A 22,421-nucleotide genomic window follows, 5' to 3' on the forward strand; every position below is an offset into this window, starting at 1 on the left:
ATTCAGTGGGCTTCTGTGAGCACATGGAAATATCACAGAGCTCATAGTTAAATTGTAATGTGAACCTAGATGACATAAAACAGATTAGATGAATTCATTGTGATCAGACCATCAATAGCCATTAATCAAGTCGCTCCTGACATGAAAAAATGGGTATTGTAAGTTTTGGAAAATAGCATTTATAACCTTTTGGAAAACACTTTTTGGCGATCATAACTTTTTAGAAAAGCACGACTTTTCAGAGACGAGCCAAAAACCCTTTAGAATAGAACCTTCTTGTGCGGTATACAATGGCTTCAGTTGTTAGACTGAATAACCTGTTAGGAAAACAGAGATTTTGCCAGTGTATAAATAAAAGCAGTGCTTCGTGTTTTTCAGTGCCCAGAAATAACACACTCCCATAACACACCCTGTTTTATATCATGCACTCAAGAGACAAAAATGAAGTAGACTTTGATAAAAATGACATATTTGGTTTACTCACAGCATGCACAGGTACAAAACTTGTGAGACCAGTTTCAGATATGTTTGAGATAATTCTCTGTGCCAGCTATGAACAGATCACATAGTCAAAAAGAGAAAAAGAAATAGCATGTGGTCTTCAGCCACTTTTATAACTTCTCAGGAACCATAGAGTAAAGGAAGCTGAATACCAGACCATACATACAGGAACAGTAAGCAATAGGATCCTAGATAAACATATTACTAGAGAAGGCTTGAAGAAGGTTGTGTTTTCCAACAATAAGTGCCAGTATGCTATATTATTTGCTAGGGAACACAATTCAGAGGATGTAGTTGCACTCTGCCAGACTTCCAATAGGAAATCCCTTCTTTTCATCATGGCAGAGAAAAGGGTGAGAGCACATTAAAATGTAATTTAACTATGGCTTAGTGTTTTGCCTAAACAAGCTTGCATTTATAAGAGATAGAAAGACAAAAGAGACAAGTGGACTTTGACAGCTCTCATGGCTCTTCCGTTAAGGTAGAATATTTCCAGGAAGTCTAACAACAACAACAACAACAACAAGAACAAGAAGAAGTTTATTTTTATATCCCACCCCAGCTCACATGGGGGCAGCTCACATGGGGCCGCTCACATGGGGCCAAGCCCAATAATATGCAATAAACATACAATAACATACAACAGTATAAAATACACAGTATAAAATACAACAGTTTAAAATACATAACAATGTATATTGATTATATGCATCATATTTGTGTTTTTGTTTTGTTTTCTGCTTTAGCCCACACTTGAAATTTAACAATCTTACCTTGATTTCAACTCACGGACTGCCAGGGAAAGGTGAATCAAACAATCTGAGATGTTTAATTAACAGGTTTGTTACAAGACATTTCCAATCAGATTTAAACATTGTTTTGAACTTATAAAGCTTGTACCCAGTGCTGCATAGTGAGTTATGTGGTAGATGCTAAGGAAAGTTGTTTTATTTATGTTTTACAAAATATAAATGAAAGCTCCATATAGTATATACGAGTGCCTTATTTTCTGTCATCTGTCTCTGCCAAATCATACCCAGCTGATACTATCTAAATGTTAAGGATATTGGAATTTTCATTTTTCATTTTCGACCTCTTCTCCATGTTCTAAGAATTTAACTCTCTGAGGCAGGGGGTAAAATTGGAACATATTTTTTGCTTAAGGAGCACATGTAACTTTTAGGTACACATGTAATTCAACATATACAGATGTAAGGCACTCTGTGGGACCTTGGCCCTCCAGAAGTATGGACTGAAGTTCCCACAATTTCTTACTGTGTGCCATGCTGGGAAGAGATAGTAGAAATTGCAAGCCCAAACTAAAGGTTAAAGGTTCATACTGCTGCTATAATTCATTTCACTTACTGCAGCTGGTAAGGTTTACTCCTGGACAGTTGATGACATATTAAAGGCATAGTTTCATGTGGAGAAACATTTCATTTATAACCAACAGAAATAATACCCTCTGCTTTAGTCACTATGGGGGAAGATATTCCTAAGTAAATGAATCCAACCCACAGCAGGCAGAGAATATCCTTCAGCAATGAAAAGCTGTACCTCATGCTATGAGAATAAGGTACATTATCCTAACACATGACTGTCTATCCCTGCAACTGTAAACATTAGCTGAAGGCTAAGAGTTTTCTAGCAAACAGTGCTAATAAGACAGTAGTCAAATTCCCCCAATGTCACATCTGTTGCTAGTTTGAATCTTTACATAAAAGCCCCTTCTACACTGCCATTTAAAATCCAAATTATCTGCTTTGAACTGGCAGTGTAGGCTCATTTAATCCAGTTTAAAGCAGATAATCTGATTATCTGATTTAACAATCTGGATTATATGGCAATGTAGAAGAGGCCAAAGTGTTTTTAGCTATAGCAGGGGTTAGGAGGCTTTGGTTTTCCAGGTGTTAAAAAATACCAATTTGCCATGATCATAAAAGGATTACACTGTTCCCTCACTTATCGCAGGGGTTAGGTACCAGGACCACCCGCAATAAGTGAAAATCCATGAAGTGTGATAGTGTATTATTTTATTGAAAGCATCTCCAAAGGCCTTGCTTAAACCAGTGTTTCTCAAAGCATGCTCCTCCTCATATTTTGGACTTCAGCTCCCAGAAATCCCAGCCAGTTTACCAGCTGTTAGGAATTGTGGAAGCTGAAGTCCAAAACAACTGGTGGAGCACAGTTTGAGAAACTCTGGCTTCAGTGATGTATGGAGCATCCAGGACAAGTTTTGTGGTTTCCAGAGACTCAAGTATGTGTGTAAAAAATGCTTTGCCCCTTCTAGGCAATATGGAAATTGTTGGCTTTCTCTGGTCCTATTAAACCCTTTAAAAAAAACAGGAATAGAAGCATTTCAAGCCCCACTTCAGAGATGAACTGTGCAAACTTTCATATCGCAAATACATTTGCCTAGTAATGTGTGGATTAGCCATCGTATTTTATATGTTTTACAATGTGATCTTATGCATATAATAATTTTTTTCAAGAGGATATTATCCAGGTTGTTATATTAAATATCTGTTAGTATGTGCTTTAGCATACATGCAGTAAAATAGCAAGGACTTCATCATTTACAAGACTTCAACCCCCCCCCCCCCCATTTCAGATATTAATGCTTGCAATCAGCTGCCACAAAATGATATGGTTCTTTCTTCACAGCCACTGTTTTAATGAAGATGACTATGCACTGATGTCACTTGCTTCATGGATTAATGTTGTGGCTGGAAAAATGATCGGTATAGACAGATCTGCAAAGTTCGTCATAGTTTCCAATAATAAAAAAGTACCATATGACCATCTTATTCTGTGCACAGGCCAACAGTATCAGGTGAGATGGTAGCCTGACATAATGAAAATTTGTGTGTTTCATATTGAGGGCAATTAAAGACCACAAAGGAAGAATGGGGGGTGACTGGCTTGACAGCAGTGTGTGCGAAAAAGACCTTGGAGTCCTCGTGGACAACAAGTTAAACATGAGCCAACAATGCGATGCGACAGCTAAAAACGCCAATGGGATTCTGGCCTGCATCAATAGGGGAATAGCGTCTAGATCCAGGGAAGTCATGCTCCCCCTCTATTCTGCCTTGGTCAGACCACACCTGGAATACTGTGTCCAATTTTGGGCACTGCAGATGAAGGGAGATGTTGACAAGCTGGAAAGCGTCCAGAGGAGGGCGACTAAAATGATCAAGGGTCTGGAGAACAAGCCCTATGAGGAGCGGCTTAAAGAGCTGGGCATGTTTAGCCTGCAGAAGAGAAGGCTGAGAGGAGACATGATAGCCATGTACAAATACGTGAGGGGAAGTCATAGGGAGGAGGGAGCAAGCTTATTTTCTGCTGCCCTGCAGACTAGGACGCGGAACAATGGCTTCAAACTACAGGAAAGGAGATTCCACCTGAACATCAGGAAGAACTTCCTCACTGTGAGAGCTGTTCGACAGTGGAACTCTCTCCCCTGGACTGTGGTGGAGGCTCCTTCTTCGGAGGCTTTTAAGCAAAGGCTGGATGGCCATCTGTCGGGGGTGCTTTGAATGTGATTTCCTGCTTCTTAGCGGGGGGTTGGACTGGATGGCCCATGAGGTCTCTTCCAACTCTATTATTCTATGATTCTAAGAACAATTATAAGTACTTTCCTTCAGTATAAGGTGTACCATCCTTTTGCCATAATTTGGAATTAAATTGTACTGTACTGAATTCATGTACAATTTTAATTAAATATAAATATAAGATGAATTCTAGAAGATGAGCCTGCAATGCAGTGAAATTCTATTTAGGTGTAAATATTCAACTTGATCAGATAGGAATCTGAGCAAATATGCAAAGGGTCTGACTGGTGTGCTAATGAAAATCATGAAACTTAATCCAGACAAAGTGGAGTTTCTGTCGATATAACTGGTAAATGTTGATCAGAGAGTTGCTTTTCAGATTTAGATGGGTTTTTTTTCATTATCTGAAAAATCAACTTGGGCTGTCATAAGAACAGACTGCTACCAGCAGCCTTTCAATATTGCCCATATTTTCTGACTTTCTGTGATGATTCCTTTGCTCTCCCACCAGTGAAATCACGAGACAACACAACAATGTGGGTTCAATATGTGCAACTTTGTTATATTATTACCAATCAATCTCTGTGTGATCTGCCAACCAAATTTAAGGGCATGAACATAAACTTGAACTTGAACTTGCCCTTGAACTTGAATTTGAACTTACACTTGCATTTGTTATGTAATAAAATTGAGGCAGTGGCCTACCGAGACCAACTCACCCCCCAACAGTGGTGAGACACCCAAACAGACTGCTCTCAGCAGCCTTTCAATACTGCCCATATTTTCTGACTTTCTGTGATTATTCTTTTCTTTGTGCCTCCACCTTTGGAGTTGAAGTCACATCTGTGATAGTTCCTGAATTGTAGAACTCCTTTTCTATTATCATTTGCCTGGCAAACATCTTGTAAGTCTTTCCATTCTTGTCAGGACCCAGACAGCAGAGCACCAATAACCATACACAGAGGCCAGAATCTATCTAATATCTTTATTAAGGAAATATGTAAAGTTAATAAAAGCAAGCGTATGAATTAGTCCAGGAGTAGACCTTTCAGGAAAGGTCAAAATTAGTCCAAAGAAGCAATGTCCAATATGAAATATTAAGGTCCAAAGTTGTAATCCAATAACCGAAACACTCACTTTGCCAGGCAAAGTGAGGGGAGATGACAAGGTCTTTTAGTCCATGAACTTGAACGAGGCTAGGAAGTAACTTGATTCTTGTAAAAACAAGGCTTGGATACAAGGCAGCAAGGAACGAGGAGCAAGGACAAGATCCGTGGTATTTACTTGGCAAAATCCGGGAAACAAGGCAAGGCTGGGTCTTGGAAAGCAAGGCAAAATCCGTGGAAGAACAAGGCTGGAAAACGAAGGCTTGAATCAGGAACAAAGGCTTGGAAGCGGAGTAGCTGTCCACACACACTACTCCAGTTGCTGACGAATTGACTCCGCAAGATCCCTCCGGGAGCAAGGAACCTAAATAGGCCTTGTTTTCCCCACCAGAGAACACTTCTCTGGGGAACCAGAAACGAAAGTCAATCTCTGTGTCCAGATGTATGACTCCCTAAAATTTCTCATGGGAACAGGCTTTAATCATCTGAATGCTTTGCTGCTATTCTCAAACTCCTGCGATTAGCCTGTTGCACTCCTTTCTGCTGGAGAATGTAATTACGGCGCGAAAAAGGGGGAGAACTCGACTCCGGGCTTGTTTGGGAGATTTCTGGAAGACAAGCCTCCTGCAGGTGCAAAGGCTCAATTTCTGGCTGAAATGGTTCCCTTTCTGGCTGAAATGGAGGAAAACCCAAGTTCTCCTCTTCGTCAGTCACAACAGCACTAGGAATGGGACTACATGGCCCATGAGTCATCACACTATCCCCCTCCTCAAGCCCCCTCTCAAACTGGGACTCTCTCCCCGAGGCGCGAGGCCGCGGTTTGGCGGGATAGGTCTGATGGAAGCGGCGGGTTAGATCAGGAGCATGAACCGTGGAAGCGTCTTCCCAAGAGCGCTCTTCGGGGCCAAAACCCACCCAGTCAATGAGATATTGTAGGCGGCGGCGGTGAAAGCGAGAATCCAAAATGTCCTGAACCTCGAACTCTTCTTCTCCGTCCACCAGAACAGGGGCGGGGGCCGGCCGGTCTGCATCAGGGCGCACACCATCCGCCGGAAGGAGCAGGGAGCGATGGAACACTGGATGAATGCGCATAGAGCGCGGAAGTTGGAGTTTGAAAGTCACGGGGTTAAGTTGCGCCACCACTGGATAGGGACCAATGAAACGGGCATCTAGCTTCCGGCAGGGACGGTGGGAGGGCAAAAAGCGAGTGGACAGAAGAACCCGGTCTCCTACCTTGATTTCGGGGCCCGGCTGGCGATGCTTGTCAGCGTGGCGTTTATAGTCCTCCTTGGCTTGGTCCAGTTGCTGGAGCAAAAGTTGCTGCACTGCTGTGAGTTCCTGCAGCCAGTCCTCTGCTGCGGGAACTTCTGAGGTTTCAATGACAGGAGGAAAGAAACGTGGATGGAAGCCATAGTTTGCAAAGAACGGGGTTTCCTTAATTGAAGCCTGGACCCCATTATTGTAGGCAAACTCCGACAGTGGTAACAGGGAAGCCCAATTGTCCTGTTGGTAGTTTACATAACAGCGAAGGTACTGTTCCAAAGTGGCATTGGTGCGCTCAGTTTGCCCATCTGTTTGAGGATGATGAGCCGAAGATAAACGAGAGTCTATGCCCAATAGTTTTTGTAGTGCCTTCCAGAAGCGAGAGGTGAATTGGGACCCACGGTCAGTGACCAAACTCTTGGGCAATCCATGCAATCTGAAAACATGTTGGAGAAATAGATCTGCAGTCTCTTTGGCCGTGGGGAGGCCTTCGCAGGGAATAAAATGGGCTAACTTGGTGAAAAGGTCCACCACCACTAGGATCGTGGTGAATCCACAGGAAGGTGGTAGATCAGTTATAAAATCCGCAGAGATTATTTCCCATGGGCGAGATGGGGTAGGAAGGGGATGCAGAAGCCCTGAGGGCTTTTCCCTTCTTGTCTTGGAGCGCTGGCATACTGGGCAGGTGTTGATATATTTTTCTACATCCTTGCGGATCTTGGGCCACCAGAAATCTCTTAGGATCAAATGCATAGTTTTGAATAGCCCGAAATGCCCTGCTGGCTTGCAGTCATGACACAAACGAAGTGCCTTTTCCCTGCCCGGTCCTGGGGGGATGTAAACATGATTTCTATAGCAAAGCAGCCCATCCTTAAGCGAAAAGGGAAAATGTAGTCCTTGGCGAAGTTGGTCCTGCGCCCAGGCATCTGCTTGCTGACTAGCCCTGATTTCTTGAGCACAAAGGGGCCCTGGAGTAGAGGGAGTTGATTCAATGGGAGTGGATTTGGTGTTCCCCACTGTGAGCGTGGCAAAGTTCCCGGGTTGTAGCAGCTGGGACTCAAAGGTCTCCTTGCGTCCTGCAGCGTATTCCGGTTTCCGTGACAGAGCATCTGCTTGCTTGGTCTGGGCTGGGGTTACATAATGAATTTGGAAGTTAAAACGTTCAAAGAATAAAGCCCAGCGTTGTTGTCTCTGATTTAGCTTGCGGGCAGTTCTTAGATGCTCTAGATTCCGATGATCAGTATGGACTTCAATGGGAAATTTGGCCCCTTCTAACCAATGTCTCCAGGTTTCAAAGGCTGCCTTTATGGCCAATAGTTCCTTTTCCCAAATGGTGTAGTTTCTCTCTGGTGCGGTCAATTGACGGGAATAAAAGGCACAAGGATGAAGATGATCTCCCACCGGTTGTAGGAGTACAGCCCCAATTGCTACATCGGAGGCGTCCGCCTGCACAACAAAAGGGGTTTCAGGATCTGGGTGCTGAAGGATTGGCTGGGACGTGAATAATTTCTTTAGTTGCTGGAACCCTTTCTCTGCTTGATCTGTCCAGCGGAAGGGCTGTTTCCCACGGATGCAGCTGGTGATTGGGTCAGACCAGCGGGCAAAATCTGGAATGAACTTGCGGTAATAGTTCGCGAACCCCAAGAATCGTTGCACCTCTTTTTTGTTGGTTGGCGCCCGCCATTCCAATACTGCTGAAACTTTTGCCGGGTCCATGGAGAGCCCTAGTGGCGAGACGCGGTACCCCAGGAAATCTACCTCCTGTAGATCAAAAGCACATTTTTCCAGCTTGGCATAAAGTCCATGATCCCGCAATCGTTGTAACACCATTCTGACGTGGTTCTCATGTTCTGATTGTGATCTAGAAAACACCAAAAAATCGTCCAGGTAGATGATCAAGAACCGATCTAGATAATCCTGAAAGATGTCATTGACAAAATGCTGGAACGTTGCGGGAGCTCCACATAATCCATAATTCATAACTCGGGACTCGAATAATCCGAATTTAGTCTGGAAGGCGGTCTTCCACTCGTCCCCTTCTCTGATGCGAACTAGATTATACGCTCCCCGAAGATCCAGCTTGGTGTAGACCTTGGCTCCTCGAAGTCGGTCTAGTAGGTCCGAGATTAAGGGCAGGGGATAGCTGTTCCGCTTAGTGATATTGTTCAATGCTCTATAGTCCACCACCAAGCGTAATTCCCCTGACTTCTTTTTCACAAACATCACTGGGGAAGCGGCTGGGGATTGAGAGGGTCTGATGAATCCCTTGCGAAGGTTTGACTCTATGAACTCCCTGAGAGCTTCTTGCTCCGGTTCAGTCAGGGAGTAGAGATGTCCTCGCGGGATCGGGGGCCCCTCCACCAAGTCAATGGCACAGTCATAAGGTCTATGTGGGGGTAATCTCTCGGCCTCTTTTTCATTGAATACATCCCAATATTCTGAGTACTTCTTGGGCAAGGTGATAATGGGTTCAGTGTCTGTGGTATGGCAGATCTTAGCTACAAGGCAATGGTTTTGGCAATATTTTGAAGCAAACTGCAGTTCTCTGTTGGACCAGGAGATGCTTGGGTCGTGAAGTGTCAGCCATGGAATACCCAAAATCACAGGGAAATGGGGAACCTCGGTAACAAAGAAGGAAATCTCTTCCATATGTTCCCTTATCCACATTCTGGTGGGTTCCGACCACTGACTTACGGGACCCGTCTTGAGGGGGCGGCCATCGATGGCTTGCACCACACGGGCATTCTTGAAATCATGATATTGTAATCCCAGAGAGTCGGCATACTCTCTATCAATGAAGTTGTTGGTGGCTCCGGAGTCTATCATGGCATGGACCATGACGGGTCCTTTTTTTGCTGACCACAAGGTGACCACTAGAAGAAACAGGACCCCGGTTGGCGGCTCTTGAGTGGGTTTTTTGACCGGGTTGGCGAGCCTCTCTACGCCCGGTCGCTGGCTTCCCCCGCCGGCTGTGCGCCAGCCGCCTCAGACGTCTTCGTCTCCGTGGAGGACGCCGCCGCCAGACGGGCGGCGGGCTTCCCTTTGGCTGGGCATTCTCTGGCGAAGTGGCCCCCGTTTCCGCAGTACCAACAGAGATTTAGGCGTTGGCGGCGGGCCTTCTCGGCGGCATCTAATCTGGGACGCACATTGCCCAACTGCATCGGCACCTCCTCGCTCCCTCTGGGGTATGGGGCTGGTGGCGGGGGTCTCCATACTGGGCGCGGCTGGACGCCGGTGGGAGCGGGAGGTTTCACCCCAGCTCTACCGCTCTGGCCTCGGACCCATTGTTTTCTGTTGGCAAGCATGACTTCAGCTCGTAAACATTGATCAATGAATGCTTCAAGAGAGTGGGGAGGATCCACCTTGGAGATTTCTTCCAGCATCTCAATGTTGAGGCCCTCCCGAAATTGTCCTCTAAGGGCTACATCGTTCCATCCAGTGTTGTGGGCCAGCACTCGGAACTCGGCTATGTACTGGGACAAGGGTCTGTCCCCTTGGGAGAGGCGCCGGAGTTTGTGGCCGGCTGCCTCCAAATTGTCCTCGATTCCCCAGGTCTCCTTAAGGTGGTCCAAGAAGTGTTGCGCTGACCTTAGATGTGGGGAGGCTTGGTCGAACAGTGCCGTCGCCCAGTTGGCCGCTGGCCCGTCTAGGAGACTGTAAACCCACGCCACCTTGATGTCTTCTTGGGGAAACTCGGCAGCACGGGCCTCTAGATAAGCCTGGCATTGACGACGGAAAACATGAACCTTAGAAGCTTCTCCAGAAAACTTGGTTGGCAACGCCATGGCCGGGAGACGGATTCCGCGTTCCTTCAAACCCTTTATTTCCCCATCCTGAGCATTGAGCTTATCACGGATCCGGTCCACCTCATCCTTGTCGATGGTGTAGCTGATCGGTTGGCCACCCGGCCCGGCTCCGGTAGACATTCTGGCCTAGGTTAATTGGTGCTTAGGGTGGCGGAGTCAAACTGTCAGGACCCAGACAGCAGAGCACCAATAACCATACACAGAGGCCAGAATCTATCTAATATCTTTATTAAGGAAATATGTAAAGTTAATAAAAGCAAGCGTATGAATTAGTCCAGGAGTAGACCTTTCAGGAAAGGTCAAAATTAGTCCAAAGAAGCAATGTCCAATATGAAATATTAAGGTCCAAAGTTGTAATCCAATAACCGAAACACTCACTTTGCCAGGCAAAGTGAGGGGAGATGACAAGGTCTTTTAGTCCATGAACTTGAACGAGGCTAGGAAGTAACTTGATTCTTGTAAAAACAAGGCTTGGATACAAGGCAGCAAGGAACGAGGAGCAAGGACAAGATCCGTGGTATTTACTTGGCAAAATCCGGGAAACAAGGCAAGGCTGGGTCTTGGAAAGCAAGGCAAAATCCGTGGAAGAACAAGGCTGGAAAACGAAGGCTTGAATCAGGAACAAAGGCTTGGAAGCGGAGTAGCTGTCCACACACACTACTCCAGTTGCTGACGAATTGACTCCGCAAGATCCCTCCGGGAGCAAGGAACCTAAATAGGCCTTGTTTTCCCCACCAGAGAACACTTCTCTGGGGAACCAGAAACGAAAGTCAATCTCTGTGTCCAGATGTATGACTCCCTAAAATTTCTCATGGGAACAGGCTTTAATCATCTGAATGCTTTGCTGCTATTCTCAAACTCCTGCGATTAGCCTGTTGCACTCCTTTCTGCTGGAGAATGTAATTACGGCGCGAAAAAGGGGGAGAACTCGACTCCGGGCTTGTTTGGGAGATTTCTGGAAGACAAGCCTCCTGCAGGTGCAAAGGCTCAATTTCTGGCTGAAATGGTTCCCTTTCTGGCTGAAATGGAGGAAAACCCAAGTTCTCCTCTTCGTCAGTCACAACAGCACTAGGAATGGGACTACATGGCCCATGAGTCATCACAATTCTGTTTTAAGGGCATTTTTAAAGTTATCCAGGCCATTGATTGCATTTTGCTGTTCTTATCTTCTGCAAATAGACATCCAAGTTTGCATTATTCAAAACTTGTTTTCTTTCCCTTTTTCCCTTTTCACCCTCTTTCCTTTCCCCCAATTACTGTATATACTCGAGTATAAGCCTAGTTTTTCAGCCCTTTTTTTAAGACTGAAACAGCCCCCCTCGGCTTATACTTGGGTGAGGGTCCTGGTTGACTTATATTTGGGTCAGCTGATACTCGAGAATATATGGGACATTTATTATTTTGCTCTATTATTATTGGTATTATTACATTTATTATTTTTCTCTATTATGGTTGCTGCTATTACATTTATTTTACTCTAATTTTATTATTATTATTATTATTATTAATACATTTATTATTTCACTCTGCTCTTATTATTATTATTATTGCATTTATTATTTTACTCTATTTATTATTACATGTATTATTTTTCTGTATTTATTATTATTATTGTTATTATTATTACATGTATTATTTTACTCTATTAGTATTAAAAGGATACATAAGCACATTGACATTGAAGAAGACGGGAATAATGATTTGATCAGAGTTGGAGAGTCTTATCTTAAATTTGAGCTTGATGTAAATATTCAAAAACATTTAACCTACTGATGCTTCAATTAATGTAATTTTATTGGTATCTATTTTTATTTCTGAAATTTACCACCCTCGGCTTATACTGGAGTCAATGTTTTCCTAGTTTTTTTGTGGTAAAATTAGGTGCCTCGGCTTATATTCGGGTTGGCTTATACTCGAGTATATACGGTAACTGCTTTATTTTAATATTGATGACATGTGATGTAATTCTTGAAAATAGTGATATTCATAAGGAAAGTGACTTAATTGAACTGGTAATGTATTACATTCATCTATAATATTAACTGTTCATACAGGTCCCATGTCCTACTGGTGCAGATATTAAAAAATTGTTAACCAACAGAGAAGTCTCACAAAACGGTGAACAAAAATATACAGGAACTGTGCCTTCCAATCTTTTTGTTATTTGTGATGATGAAGATACTTCAATGGCTATTAAGTGGCTTAAAGAACATGTTGTTAATGTTTCAGGTAAGGATTTTAATACAATTTTATTGGGATGAGGTGGCGGACATTGATGCATTTCTTGGCACAATGTTTCTCCATTTCAAGCATATAATTTTAGCCTAATTAATCCTTATGAAATGTTTCATCTGCCATGGTTTGTTTTCGGAATTAATTTGCACGTTATTGCCAGACCATCAATTTTTTTTCTTGGAATAAAGGCTAGAAATAAGAATTATATATAATTGTTTTATGACTTTATGAAATGAAAGCCCCAAGTGCAAAGTCTGAGTTTATTTATTAATTAATTAACAAATTAGATACACTTTCATTGATAGATGTGCTCTGGAGCTATATACAAAATTTACAAAGTAAAAATCCACTGGAAGGAAAGTGAGGTCTGAGCCATAGTAGACTTGAAAAAATACCCAGCTGTCTTTAGATTCAGTCTACAGATGCTTGCACAAAACCATATATGAGTGTATCATTATGTTAATGTAGAAAGACATTCAGCCTTATTAAGATGTACATAGCTGCTTTAGAAAGACTGCTCCATATTTAAATCTGTTTCTGTAGACACCTTTGTCATACAGGATTTCTTTATTATCTACACACATGAGATAACACAAAGATAGCCTGTAGATCTAACTCAGTGATGAGACTCACACAAGTTGATTTACCATGCCTACATAGGGCATCATTTGAAAAATTCTAGAGCTGTTACGCAAGCATTTTGGCAGTAGCCCCTACTCTTTTGGTCCATGTGACTGGCCTTTTGGTATTGATGGATCTGTTGGGGAGTGATTCACTTCTTTTTGGCTATATATGGGGACGGGTGTCTATTTGGATTGCATTTTTGCTTTCTTCCTTTGGATTTCAACTTGGCTTTGTTCTAGACACAATCTTTTGGCTTTACTCAAACTATCTGGAGCCCCTTCTACACTACCATATAAAATCCAGATTATCTGCTTTGAATTGGATTATATGACAGTATAAACTCATATAATCCGGTTCAAAGCAGTTAATGTAGATTATCTGCTTTGATAATCTGGAAATATATGGCAGTGTAGAAGGAACCTGAGCAATTGTGGCTTGTCTTAACTGTTTGGTTTTGATAGCCAACCATGGCTTTGCCTAGCTCCTTTAAGAAATATGACTACTTCAGACCAATAATACCCAAACAGGATGGTTATTTGTGCTATCTATTGCGCCTTGGAGAAAACCATAATGCCTGGTCTTGTGTCTACTAAAAGGCAATTACTCAACAAGTGTCTGAAAACCTTCTTCCAGACTTAAGGCTCTTCTTTACAAGCAGGCCCTGACTGCTTTGGACAAGCCTGTCAATATGAATTGCAGTTTGCTACTACCTGCTAGGACTTCAGGTTCAGGTAGCTACAGTTTCGGAATTAGTGGGATCTCATCCTGCTGTGTCATACTAGACCCACTTGCAGGTACCATTAATTCATGAAGCCCAGGACGCTTCCAGACAGCACCAAAACCTGTGCCAAAATGGGTTAAAGTAATCCGCTTTGGCACGGGTTCTAGTCCCTACCCCTTGCCACAACCCCGGGATTTCCACCCCGAGGTGGCTACATGCTTTCCCAATTGAAAGTGCCCAATTTACTCCCTAAAACTTACTGGAAAAGGTCCCTGGGATGGGTGAGGAGGACACGAGGCAAGGATTAATGGCTGCCAGGAATCTTTTTCTGTACGTTTTAGATGTTAAATTGGTGTCTTTGCCTTCCCACAACTTTGGGCTACAGAAGCCCAAAAGTATGGAATGGCTGTGGAGATTGACCCCCAGGAAATGTGTGATGTGTCTCAGGAGTGAGTCCCCACAGGTCCAGCACCTCAGTAGGCTCGGATTTTTCATAAAGATCTGGATATAATGAGGTGTTTAATTAATACGAAATAAACCAGGGAAACCTTGATTTACTCTGCATTAATTCGCTTTTACCAGAGGCATTGTTTGGATTCCTCTGGCAAAACCAAGACAGGTCTCTCAGTCTCCTTTTTTGCCTCCTCCTGGTAAGGACCTTCCTCCATTTCCTTGATGACATTATATTCATTGCAACCAGTCCTTTTTACCGTTGGGTTTTAGTCGAAGTAAAGCTAGTTGAGTTCCTCTTTTGACACCAGCTTAGCACAGTCCCTTACTTTCAGTTTGAGGACATCTCTGCATCATTGGTACCGGAGTGGATGTGATTTTCAGTGATCTTCGATTGGTCAGCTCACACAATACCTGCCCTTCCTCTCCACATTTGTGTCCTTCTCTCCCTATCTCCTTGACTGCTGCTTCAATGTCCAAGAAACTGTGGGTTTGAATTGGAATAAAGCTAGTTGCATGGGCCAGGAGAGGAGAGGTTGCTATCAAAATGCTTACAGGGCAGCTGTAGAAAGTTTCAAATGATGTACTGTGCAGGCATAGTAAACCCCATTATAGCATTGAAACTGCAGTACATTAATCTTGAAGCACCAGTTCTGATTGTCTCTCTAATGTGCTTTCTTTTTAATATGATTATTACAAGCCTAACAATTCAGGTCATACTAAGTTCATGAAAGTTTTATATTTCCAGTTGTAGAAAATGACTAAGAATTCTCAGAACTGAGACATGGCCATCTATTATTAACTGATAAATCCACTATAATAGAACTGACTTATGGTAGCTGCATATTCTTTGAATGCTACTATGTTTCTCCTAGATATGTTTTCATATATTTAAGACATAGCTGGAAATTACTATGAACTATGGGAATGATCTAGTTCATTCTGTAATTACTGTTAGGAGGGCATATTTAGCAAGACTGATAATAAACTAAAATATAATTTATTTCCCTCACAAGAGAATTATTTCCTTCCATTTAATATTGTTGCCATTCATTATCAGGCAAAGGGAAATAGAAATCTGTCTTGAAAACTATGATTGTATAGAAATGGAAGTGTTAACAAAGTACTACAGTAGAATCTCACTTATCCAACACTCGCTTATCCAACGTTCTGGATTATCCAACGCATTTTTGTAGTCAGTGTTTTCAATACATCGTGATATTTTGGTGCTAAATTTGTAAATACGGCAATTACTACATAGCATTACTGCGTATTGAACTACTTTTTCTGTCAAATTTGTTGTATAACATGATGTTTTGGTGCTTAATTGGTAAAATCATAACTTAATTTGATGTTTAATAGGCTTTTCCTTAATCTCTCCTTATTATCCAACATATTCGCTTATCCAACGTTCTGCTGGCCCGTTTATGTTGGATAAGTGAGACTCTACTGTAATAGTACAGATCAGTAGAATTCTTAAGGTATAGAATTTTGAAGCTGCATGTTTCTATCAGTCTATTTAGAAGAGACTTTAAAGCAGTGGTTCTCAACCTGGGATCCCCAGATGTTTTTGGCCTTCAACTCCTAGAAATCCTAACAGCTGGTAAACTGGCTGGGATTTGTGGGAGTTGTAGGCCAAAAATGTCTGGGGACCCCAGGTTGAGAACCACTGCTTTAAAGCAAAGAACATTCACTGAATGAAGGATATTGCAATGAATTTTATTTTCTTGTCTCAGTTCATTTAGCAATAGAGATGTAATGTGAGAGATTCTTATCCTTCCTAACATTGTGCCACCTACATTTAATTTCTCATAGGCATTAAGAACACACAAATGTGTTGCAGTTAGCAGTCTTTGCAAACACATACTCTCTAATTGGTAGTTTGCATATTTGCTGTCCCCCATTAGTTTGCTTTTCCTGCTTCACTCTAACCTGCAGCCATTTTCTCAGTTCTTTCTTTTCCTTATTAGATCATGCATTTTAAGTATGCACATGCTTATTTGTTTTTAATTAAAACTATGTTTAGAACTATCTTTATGATTCTCTGCTAAATGTTTGACAGGGGACTGGTTTTTCTTCAGCTTCTACTTTACCAGTTTGGTTCCTCTGCTTAAGAAATCCGCTATAATCTCAGATTTCTCAACAATATAGATAAATGTAGTGTTGATGTAATTTTTTGTGTGGAGGGGAGGGGAGATCAACCAGGTAAGAATTGTTCTTTCTTCCTGTTTATCACCTGCTTTTTGTTTTACACACTTGCATAATCCAATGCTAAACCTCATACAGATTCCTTTAACTGCTGCTGCTGCTCAGTCGTTTAGTCGTCTCCGACTCTTCGTGACCTCATGGACCAGTCCAAGCCAGAGCTCCCTGTCGGCTGTCACCGCCCCCAGTTCCTTCAAGGTCAACCCATTCACTTCAAAGATACCCTCCATCCATCTTGCCCTTGGTCGGCCTCTCTTCCTTTTTCCTTCCATTTCCCCCAGCATCGTGATCTTTTCCAAGCTTTCCTGTCTCCTCATGATGTGGCCAAAATACTTCAGCTTTGCCTCTAATATCCTTCCCTCCAGTGAACACATGCAATAAAATCAGTGTTTCTACACATTTCAGAAATGGCTACCAATGGAGCTTGTACCATGAGTTCCAGGTATTTTGGCATTTCTAAAGTGAGTTTTTTTTTCCGATTCCTAAGTCAATTGGCAGTTGACTTCATTTTGAATTCCCTATGTAGAGACATATAAAAATGTAAAATTTAATATGTGATGGGAAATCCTAATTGTCCGCTTGTAAACATAATGATGACATCATTCTGGAGGGAGGAGCAAAAATGGGCAGTATAGATTATTTCTTCCGCTATAATATTTCTGGGACCAAGGAGGACGAAACTGTAATTTATTTCTTTTTAACTATATAAATTCAAGAGTGTTACCTTTTGAATTGAGTGCTATCTGTACTTATAAATTGTAATATCCTTTAAACCTCACTGGATTATTAGCAAAAGAAAATGGCGGAGGAGAAAGATGTCTCCTATGTGATGGGAAGCCAAGTTGATAATTTGAAAAGAAAGCAGAATGAGGGAAAATGTGTGATGGGAGTAGGGAAATCATCTGTTTTATTTCCAAAAGGGATATTCCAAAGCTTAAGGAAAAAAACAACTATCCTCAAAACTTTACTTATCGCGTGGGGTGAAGTCCGAATTGTATGTAGAATATTGTGAGCTTAAGACATCTTGATTTTGAGATGGATATACATGCATGTACCAATCTGTAATAATAAAATACAATGCATTCCTAATGACTTCCTAAAAGCAGGGCGGTCTTATATATATACAGTAGAGTCTCACTTATCCAACACTCGCTTATCCAACGTTCTGGATTATCCAACGCATTTTTGTAGTCAATGTTTTCAATACATCGTGATATTTTGGTGCTAAATTCGTAAATACATTAATTACTACATAGCATTACTGCGCATTGAACTACTTTTTCTGTCAAATTTGTTGTACAACATGATGTTTTGGTGCTTAATTTGTAAAATCATAACCTAATTTGATGTTTAATAGGCTTTTTCTTAATGCCTCCTTATTATCCAACATATTCGCTTATCCAACGTTCTGCCGGCCCGTTTATGTTGGATAAGTGAGACTCTACTGTATGATGTGAGCCCAATAAAATCTTCAACGTTTTCCACAGTGTTCTGGAGCAAGATTCTTTGAACAGCGGGAAAAGGTGAAAATCCAAGGGAAAGCAAAGGAACTGCAGCTAAGATTCCTGACGTTAAAATTAAAATGGGATAACAGGAGTCTCTGTTATCCCATGGGATAACTGGTGCTTCTTTTGCTTGAGGCAGGAAAAACAGGCAGGCTTTCTCAAATAAAAAGGGGGGAGCAGGTAAGCTTAAGCTAGTCTAGAACAGGCTAATGTCTGTACTAACTACCAAGACTTCTCATATTCGTACAGATTCATTCAAGTTGTAGTGCTATTACAGTATTGAAATTGAAATTCCAATAGTGGTTTTACTAGAAACATAAAGCCATTGATTGCTCATCAGGAAATAATGCCTGAAGTTTCAAAATTTCTTTGAGTGTTGTTGGCCGTTGTTCTAATACCATATTCTATTTCAAGTAAAAAAATTAACATGCCGGATACAGGTCTTTAGAAAGAAAAGGGAAGGTTGTTAGTTGTCATCTCACCTGCAGAAAAAAAAACTCCCTGAGGGTTTTTTCAAAGAAGCAATTTTTTTATTAAAAAAAAAAACCATGGGAAAGGGGCTAATACAATTAATTTGGATTACATGGCAGACATATCAAAATTTGCCAATTCTCAGAAAATTTCACTCTTTCAGCAAGTTCTAAACAAAGACTATATGTTTAAAATTCATCAGTCATTTGGACTTTATCGGCCAAAAACATGAATGGGGTTTTTGAAATACTATTGTCAATATGTATGTGATTTTAAAAATAGGAATATGGGAGGAGGCTCTCTGAGGAACTGTCAGTAAAATTTGCGGTGGAGAGAAATAGAAAGTAGGAAAATGGGAAAGCAGGCTCTTTGGGTTTGTTAAGCATGCACCTGGACAGTAGTAAATAAACTTTGGCTAGTAACTATGAATTGAAACATTGCTTTTCTGACTTTTTATATTGTTCACAGTTTGAAAATTTATTATTTAATCACTGGAAATATCCGAGTTTTTAAAATTAGTTTCAGATTGAACCTCAGAAAGGCAATGCATTCTGATGATACGCATAACTTAATAACAACAGAAGAATATCTGTTTTCAAGTTACAGTTTACTTTATTCTCCATAAGTAGTTGAATATTGTAACTTATCTCTCACATATTGAGACATGCAGTTATAAAGTTTATTTGGGTTAATTTTGCTAAGGAGATCTGAGAATCCACTGGTTCTAAAGTCTTAAGAGGTGACTCCAAATGTTACTAGGAGGATGATGATTCATATTTGAGAAAGCAGATAATGTAATAATCTGAGGCCTCATGGTACATACAGCAGAGTCTCACTTATCCAAACTAAGCGGGACGTCAGAACCTTGGATAAGCGAATATCTTGGATAATAAGGAGAGATTAAGGAAAAGCCTATTAAACATCAAATTAGGTTATGACTTTACAAATTAAGCACCAAAACATCATGTTATACAACAAATTTGACAGAAAAAGTAGTTTAATGTGCAGTAATGTTATGTTGTAATTACTATATTTACAAATTTAGCACCAAAATATCACGATATATTGGAAACATTGATTACAAAATGCATTGGATAATCCAGAACCTTGGATAAGTGAGTCTTGGATAAGCGAGACTCTACTGTAGTTCCAAATCACTCTACATTCTGTCAATCTGTATTCTCTTCAACTTCACTTGAGGAAGGAAGCTTTGACATTTCTTGGGGCTATGAGTGTTAAGTTGAACTTTGGACAAAGTGAGATGAATATTTGACCTTTGGCTGTGAACTCTTCTTTGTCCTGCAGAACCAAGCATTATTGCTAGTTTTGCCATCTGTTTACAGTACTGAATAACTCCTATTGAATTCTTTCACCCTTCTCTGGTATCCTGTGGCTTACTAAGGACCTTATCACATTGAGTATTGGATTCGCCACACATAGTGGTGAATCCATGGGGTCCCGGTAATGAGCATGGAGAACCCGTTGCCCCACGCCCCACATTGCCCAACTCGTCACTGGCTCCATCCCATGGTGAGAAGTGTTCACTTCCCTGCTCCCCCACTCCCCATTGTAGCAAAGGCAACACGTGTTGCTGCAGCGTCGGCGTGCACAGCTTTCTTGCCCCTTTCGCCATAGGGCTCGACCGGAAATAAGTGTATGTTGTGTAATGGGCTCTGTGGTGAAAGGGGCAAGGAAGTGGTCTACAATGGGCAAATCAGTCATTTTAAGTTCTGTTTCTTTTGGAAAATACAGCTTTGCGGCCTTGTTGAGTGCTTGTAAATATCTTTGTATACCCAGAGGATAAGCATTCAGGATTGTACTACTCAATAGATGTAGATGAACCACGGTTCCCTTCATCCCTAAATATTTTCTGGGCTGTCAGGGGCTGCTAGATCAAGAAGATTGTGGCCAGCATTTCAAAATAGTGATTTGTTTTCAAAATATTTTACTGCAAGTACTTATAAAGTATGCAGGTGGCAAATGCCGTTTTAGAAGCATTCTCCTTCTCTAGCAAGACATCATAGTAAGGTAAAGGTTTTCCCTGACGTTAAGTCCAGTCATGTCTGACTCTGGGGGTTGGTGTTCATCTCCATTTCTAAGCCGAAGAGCCGGCGTTGTCCGTAGACACCTCCAAGGTCATGTGGCCAGCATGACTGCATGGAGCGCCGTTACCTTCCCGCCGGAGCGGTACCTATTGATCTACTCACATTGGCATGTTTTCGAACTGCTAGGTTGGCAGAAGCTGGAGCTAACAGCGGCCGCTCACGCCACTTCCAGGGTTGAACCTGGGACCTTTTGGTCCACAAGTTCAGCAGCTCAGCGCTTTAATGCACTTCGCTTCATCTAAAAATAAAAATAAAGAATGTACTTTTTTGCTTCAGAGGGTGTCACCTCATATGTGGTTTTAACTGCATAATTTAGTAAACCTCTCATAACTGGCTGAGCATTCTTCAATCTGCTGATAGTCTTCATCCTGACCGAGCATATTGAAACATAGGGACTTTCCCCAACGTTTTGGGTTCTTTGTACCAAATGTCAATGTGCTACATATTATGAGGTTTTGAATTTGCTAAACATTTTGACTACTTCTAGTAATAAGGAGATATATACATTTTAATTAAATGATCTCTTACATTAAAATCAATTAAACTAAACACTATTTTATATATTGTACAGCAACATACCTGTATATTGCTCCCTGATCACTTTTTTTAACCTGTGCAGTATATATATCTGATATATTCACTCTCCTCTTCCGCATCTCCCCTTATTTCTCAGTATAAACCTAATTATGTAGAATCAGAAAAGCTTAAATTAGCTGCCGTGAACCCTGACTATGCTTATTTGACTGAGTTCCAGTATTTCTACAGAGAGACCCCCAACTCCTTAAATTCTGTCCTTTTTGTTGTAAATGTTATTCTATCTGACAAAAGAGGAGCTGATGGTTTCCTGTTTGTGGAATGATGAGGGAGAATACCTGGGAATGAATTATGAAGGCTTCCATGCCCAGTTTACCCTCATTTCTTCAATCAAGCTTTTAAAATGTTATTTGTATGTTAGATTGATCTAACCAAAGAAAAGATAGTTTTGCAGAGGGACATGACAAAAGGGTCTTCCCACTTTTGCTGAGATTCTCAATCCAAAGGACTTCAGACACCAGGATATAATCAATGTTCAATTTCTCTATTAAGTGCTTGCTACTTTGCGGGATGTATTCTGCAGATTCTTCACTAAATTATCTTAGCTACTGTTGCTAGGTAACATTGTTTGCTTCATAGCATCAGAGCAACAAGAGGGTCACAGATCAGCTCTGTATTATTATCATCTGAATTACACTAATAGTGTTTTTATTATATGTCTCATTTCTTCCCCCTCCTCTGTTTTTCCTTTCCCCAGGGAATGTTATTGTCTATGGGAATACAATTGATGTTTATACCACTGTAGAATCCCTCTTATCATTAGGAATCGAGGGCAGCCAGATACACCTTGTGCATCCTCCTGCATTCTCCAATGTTACTTCTCTCAATAACAATTTTATTGAGAAAGCTGTCCAAAAGGCATTGTCCAGAGCAGGTGTGACTGAATATCATGACAGCCTGCTGGCTCAGTGGAATGAAGGCAACTACCCAGATCCAATTACATTTGCATCTTTCACTACTAAAACAAAGCCTTTTAAATTGCAGTGCTCTGTAAGTATATGCTTTTGCCGTGTTCTATCCATTAATCAGAAAATCAGAGATACAGAGTTATAGGACATTAGATGTAGTAATAATAATATAATAATAATATGATAATGATAATAATAATAATAATAATAATAATAATAATAATAATAATAATAATAATTTTATTTCTTACCCACCTCATCTCATGGCTTAAGGCAGGTTACAAAACAATTAAAATACATAAGCACAGCAAAAATGCTACAATGTACGTCCATAAAAGGTACACACCAAAATGTATCTCTACAAAATACATACTAA

The 22,421-nt window shown here is 41.2% G+C and overlaps 1 protein-coding gene across 3 annotated transcripts in view; it reads left to right on the plus strand.

Annotated features, from left to right (window-relative positions):
* Window positions 1-22,421, plus strand: part of cfap61 (cilia and flagella associated protein 61) — a 132,126-nt gene that overhangs the window by 84,580 nt on the left and 25,125 nt on the right. For all 3 annotated transcript variants that reach the window (XM_062977912.1, XM_008109085.3, XM_062977911.1), the window contains 4 exons: window positions 1,248-1,340; window positions 3,166-3,334; window positions 12,282-12,456; window positions 21,835-22,127. In XM_062977912.1, the coding sequence (XP_062833982.1) occupies window positions 1,248-1,340; window positions 3,166-3,334; window positions 12,282-12,456; window positions 21,835-22,127 (730 nt within the window). The remainder of the gene's footprint in view (window positions 1-1,247; window positions 1,341-3,165; window positions 3,335-12,281; window positions 12,457-21,834; window positions 22,128-22,421) is intronic.

This window comes from Anolis carolinensis, chromosome 4 (assembly GCF_035594765.1).
Source record: "Anolis carolinensis isolate JA03-04 chromosome 4, rAnoCar3.1.pri, whole genome shotgun sequence".
Classification (NCBI taxonomy): domain Eukaryota; kingdom Metazoa; phylum Chordata; class Lepidosauria; order Squamata; family Dactyloidae; genus Anolis; species Anolis carolinensis.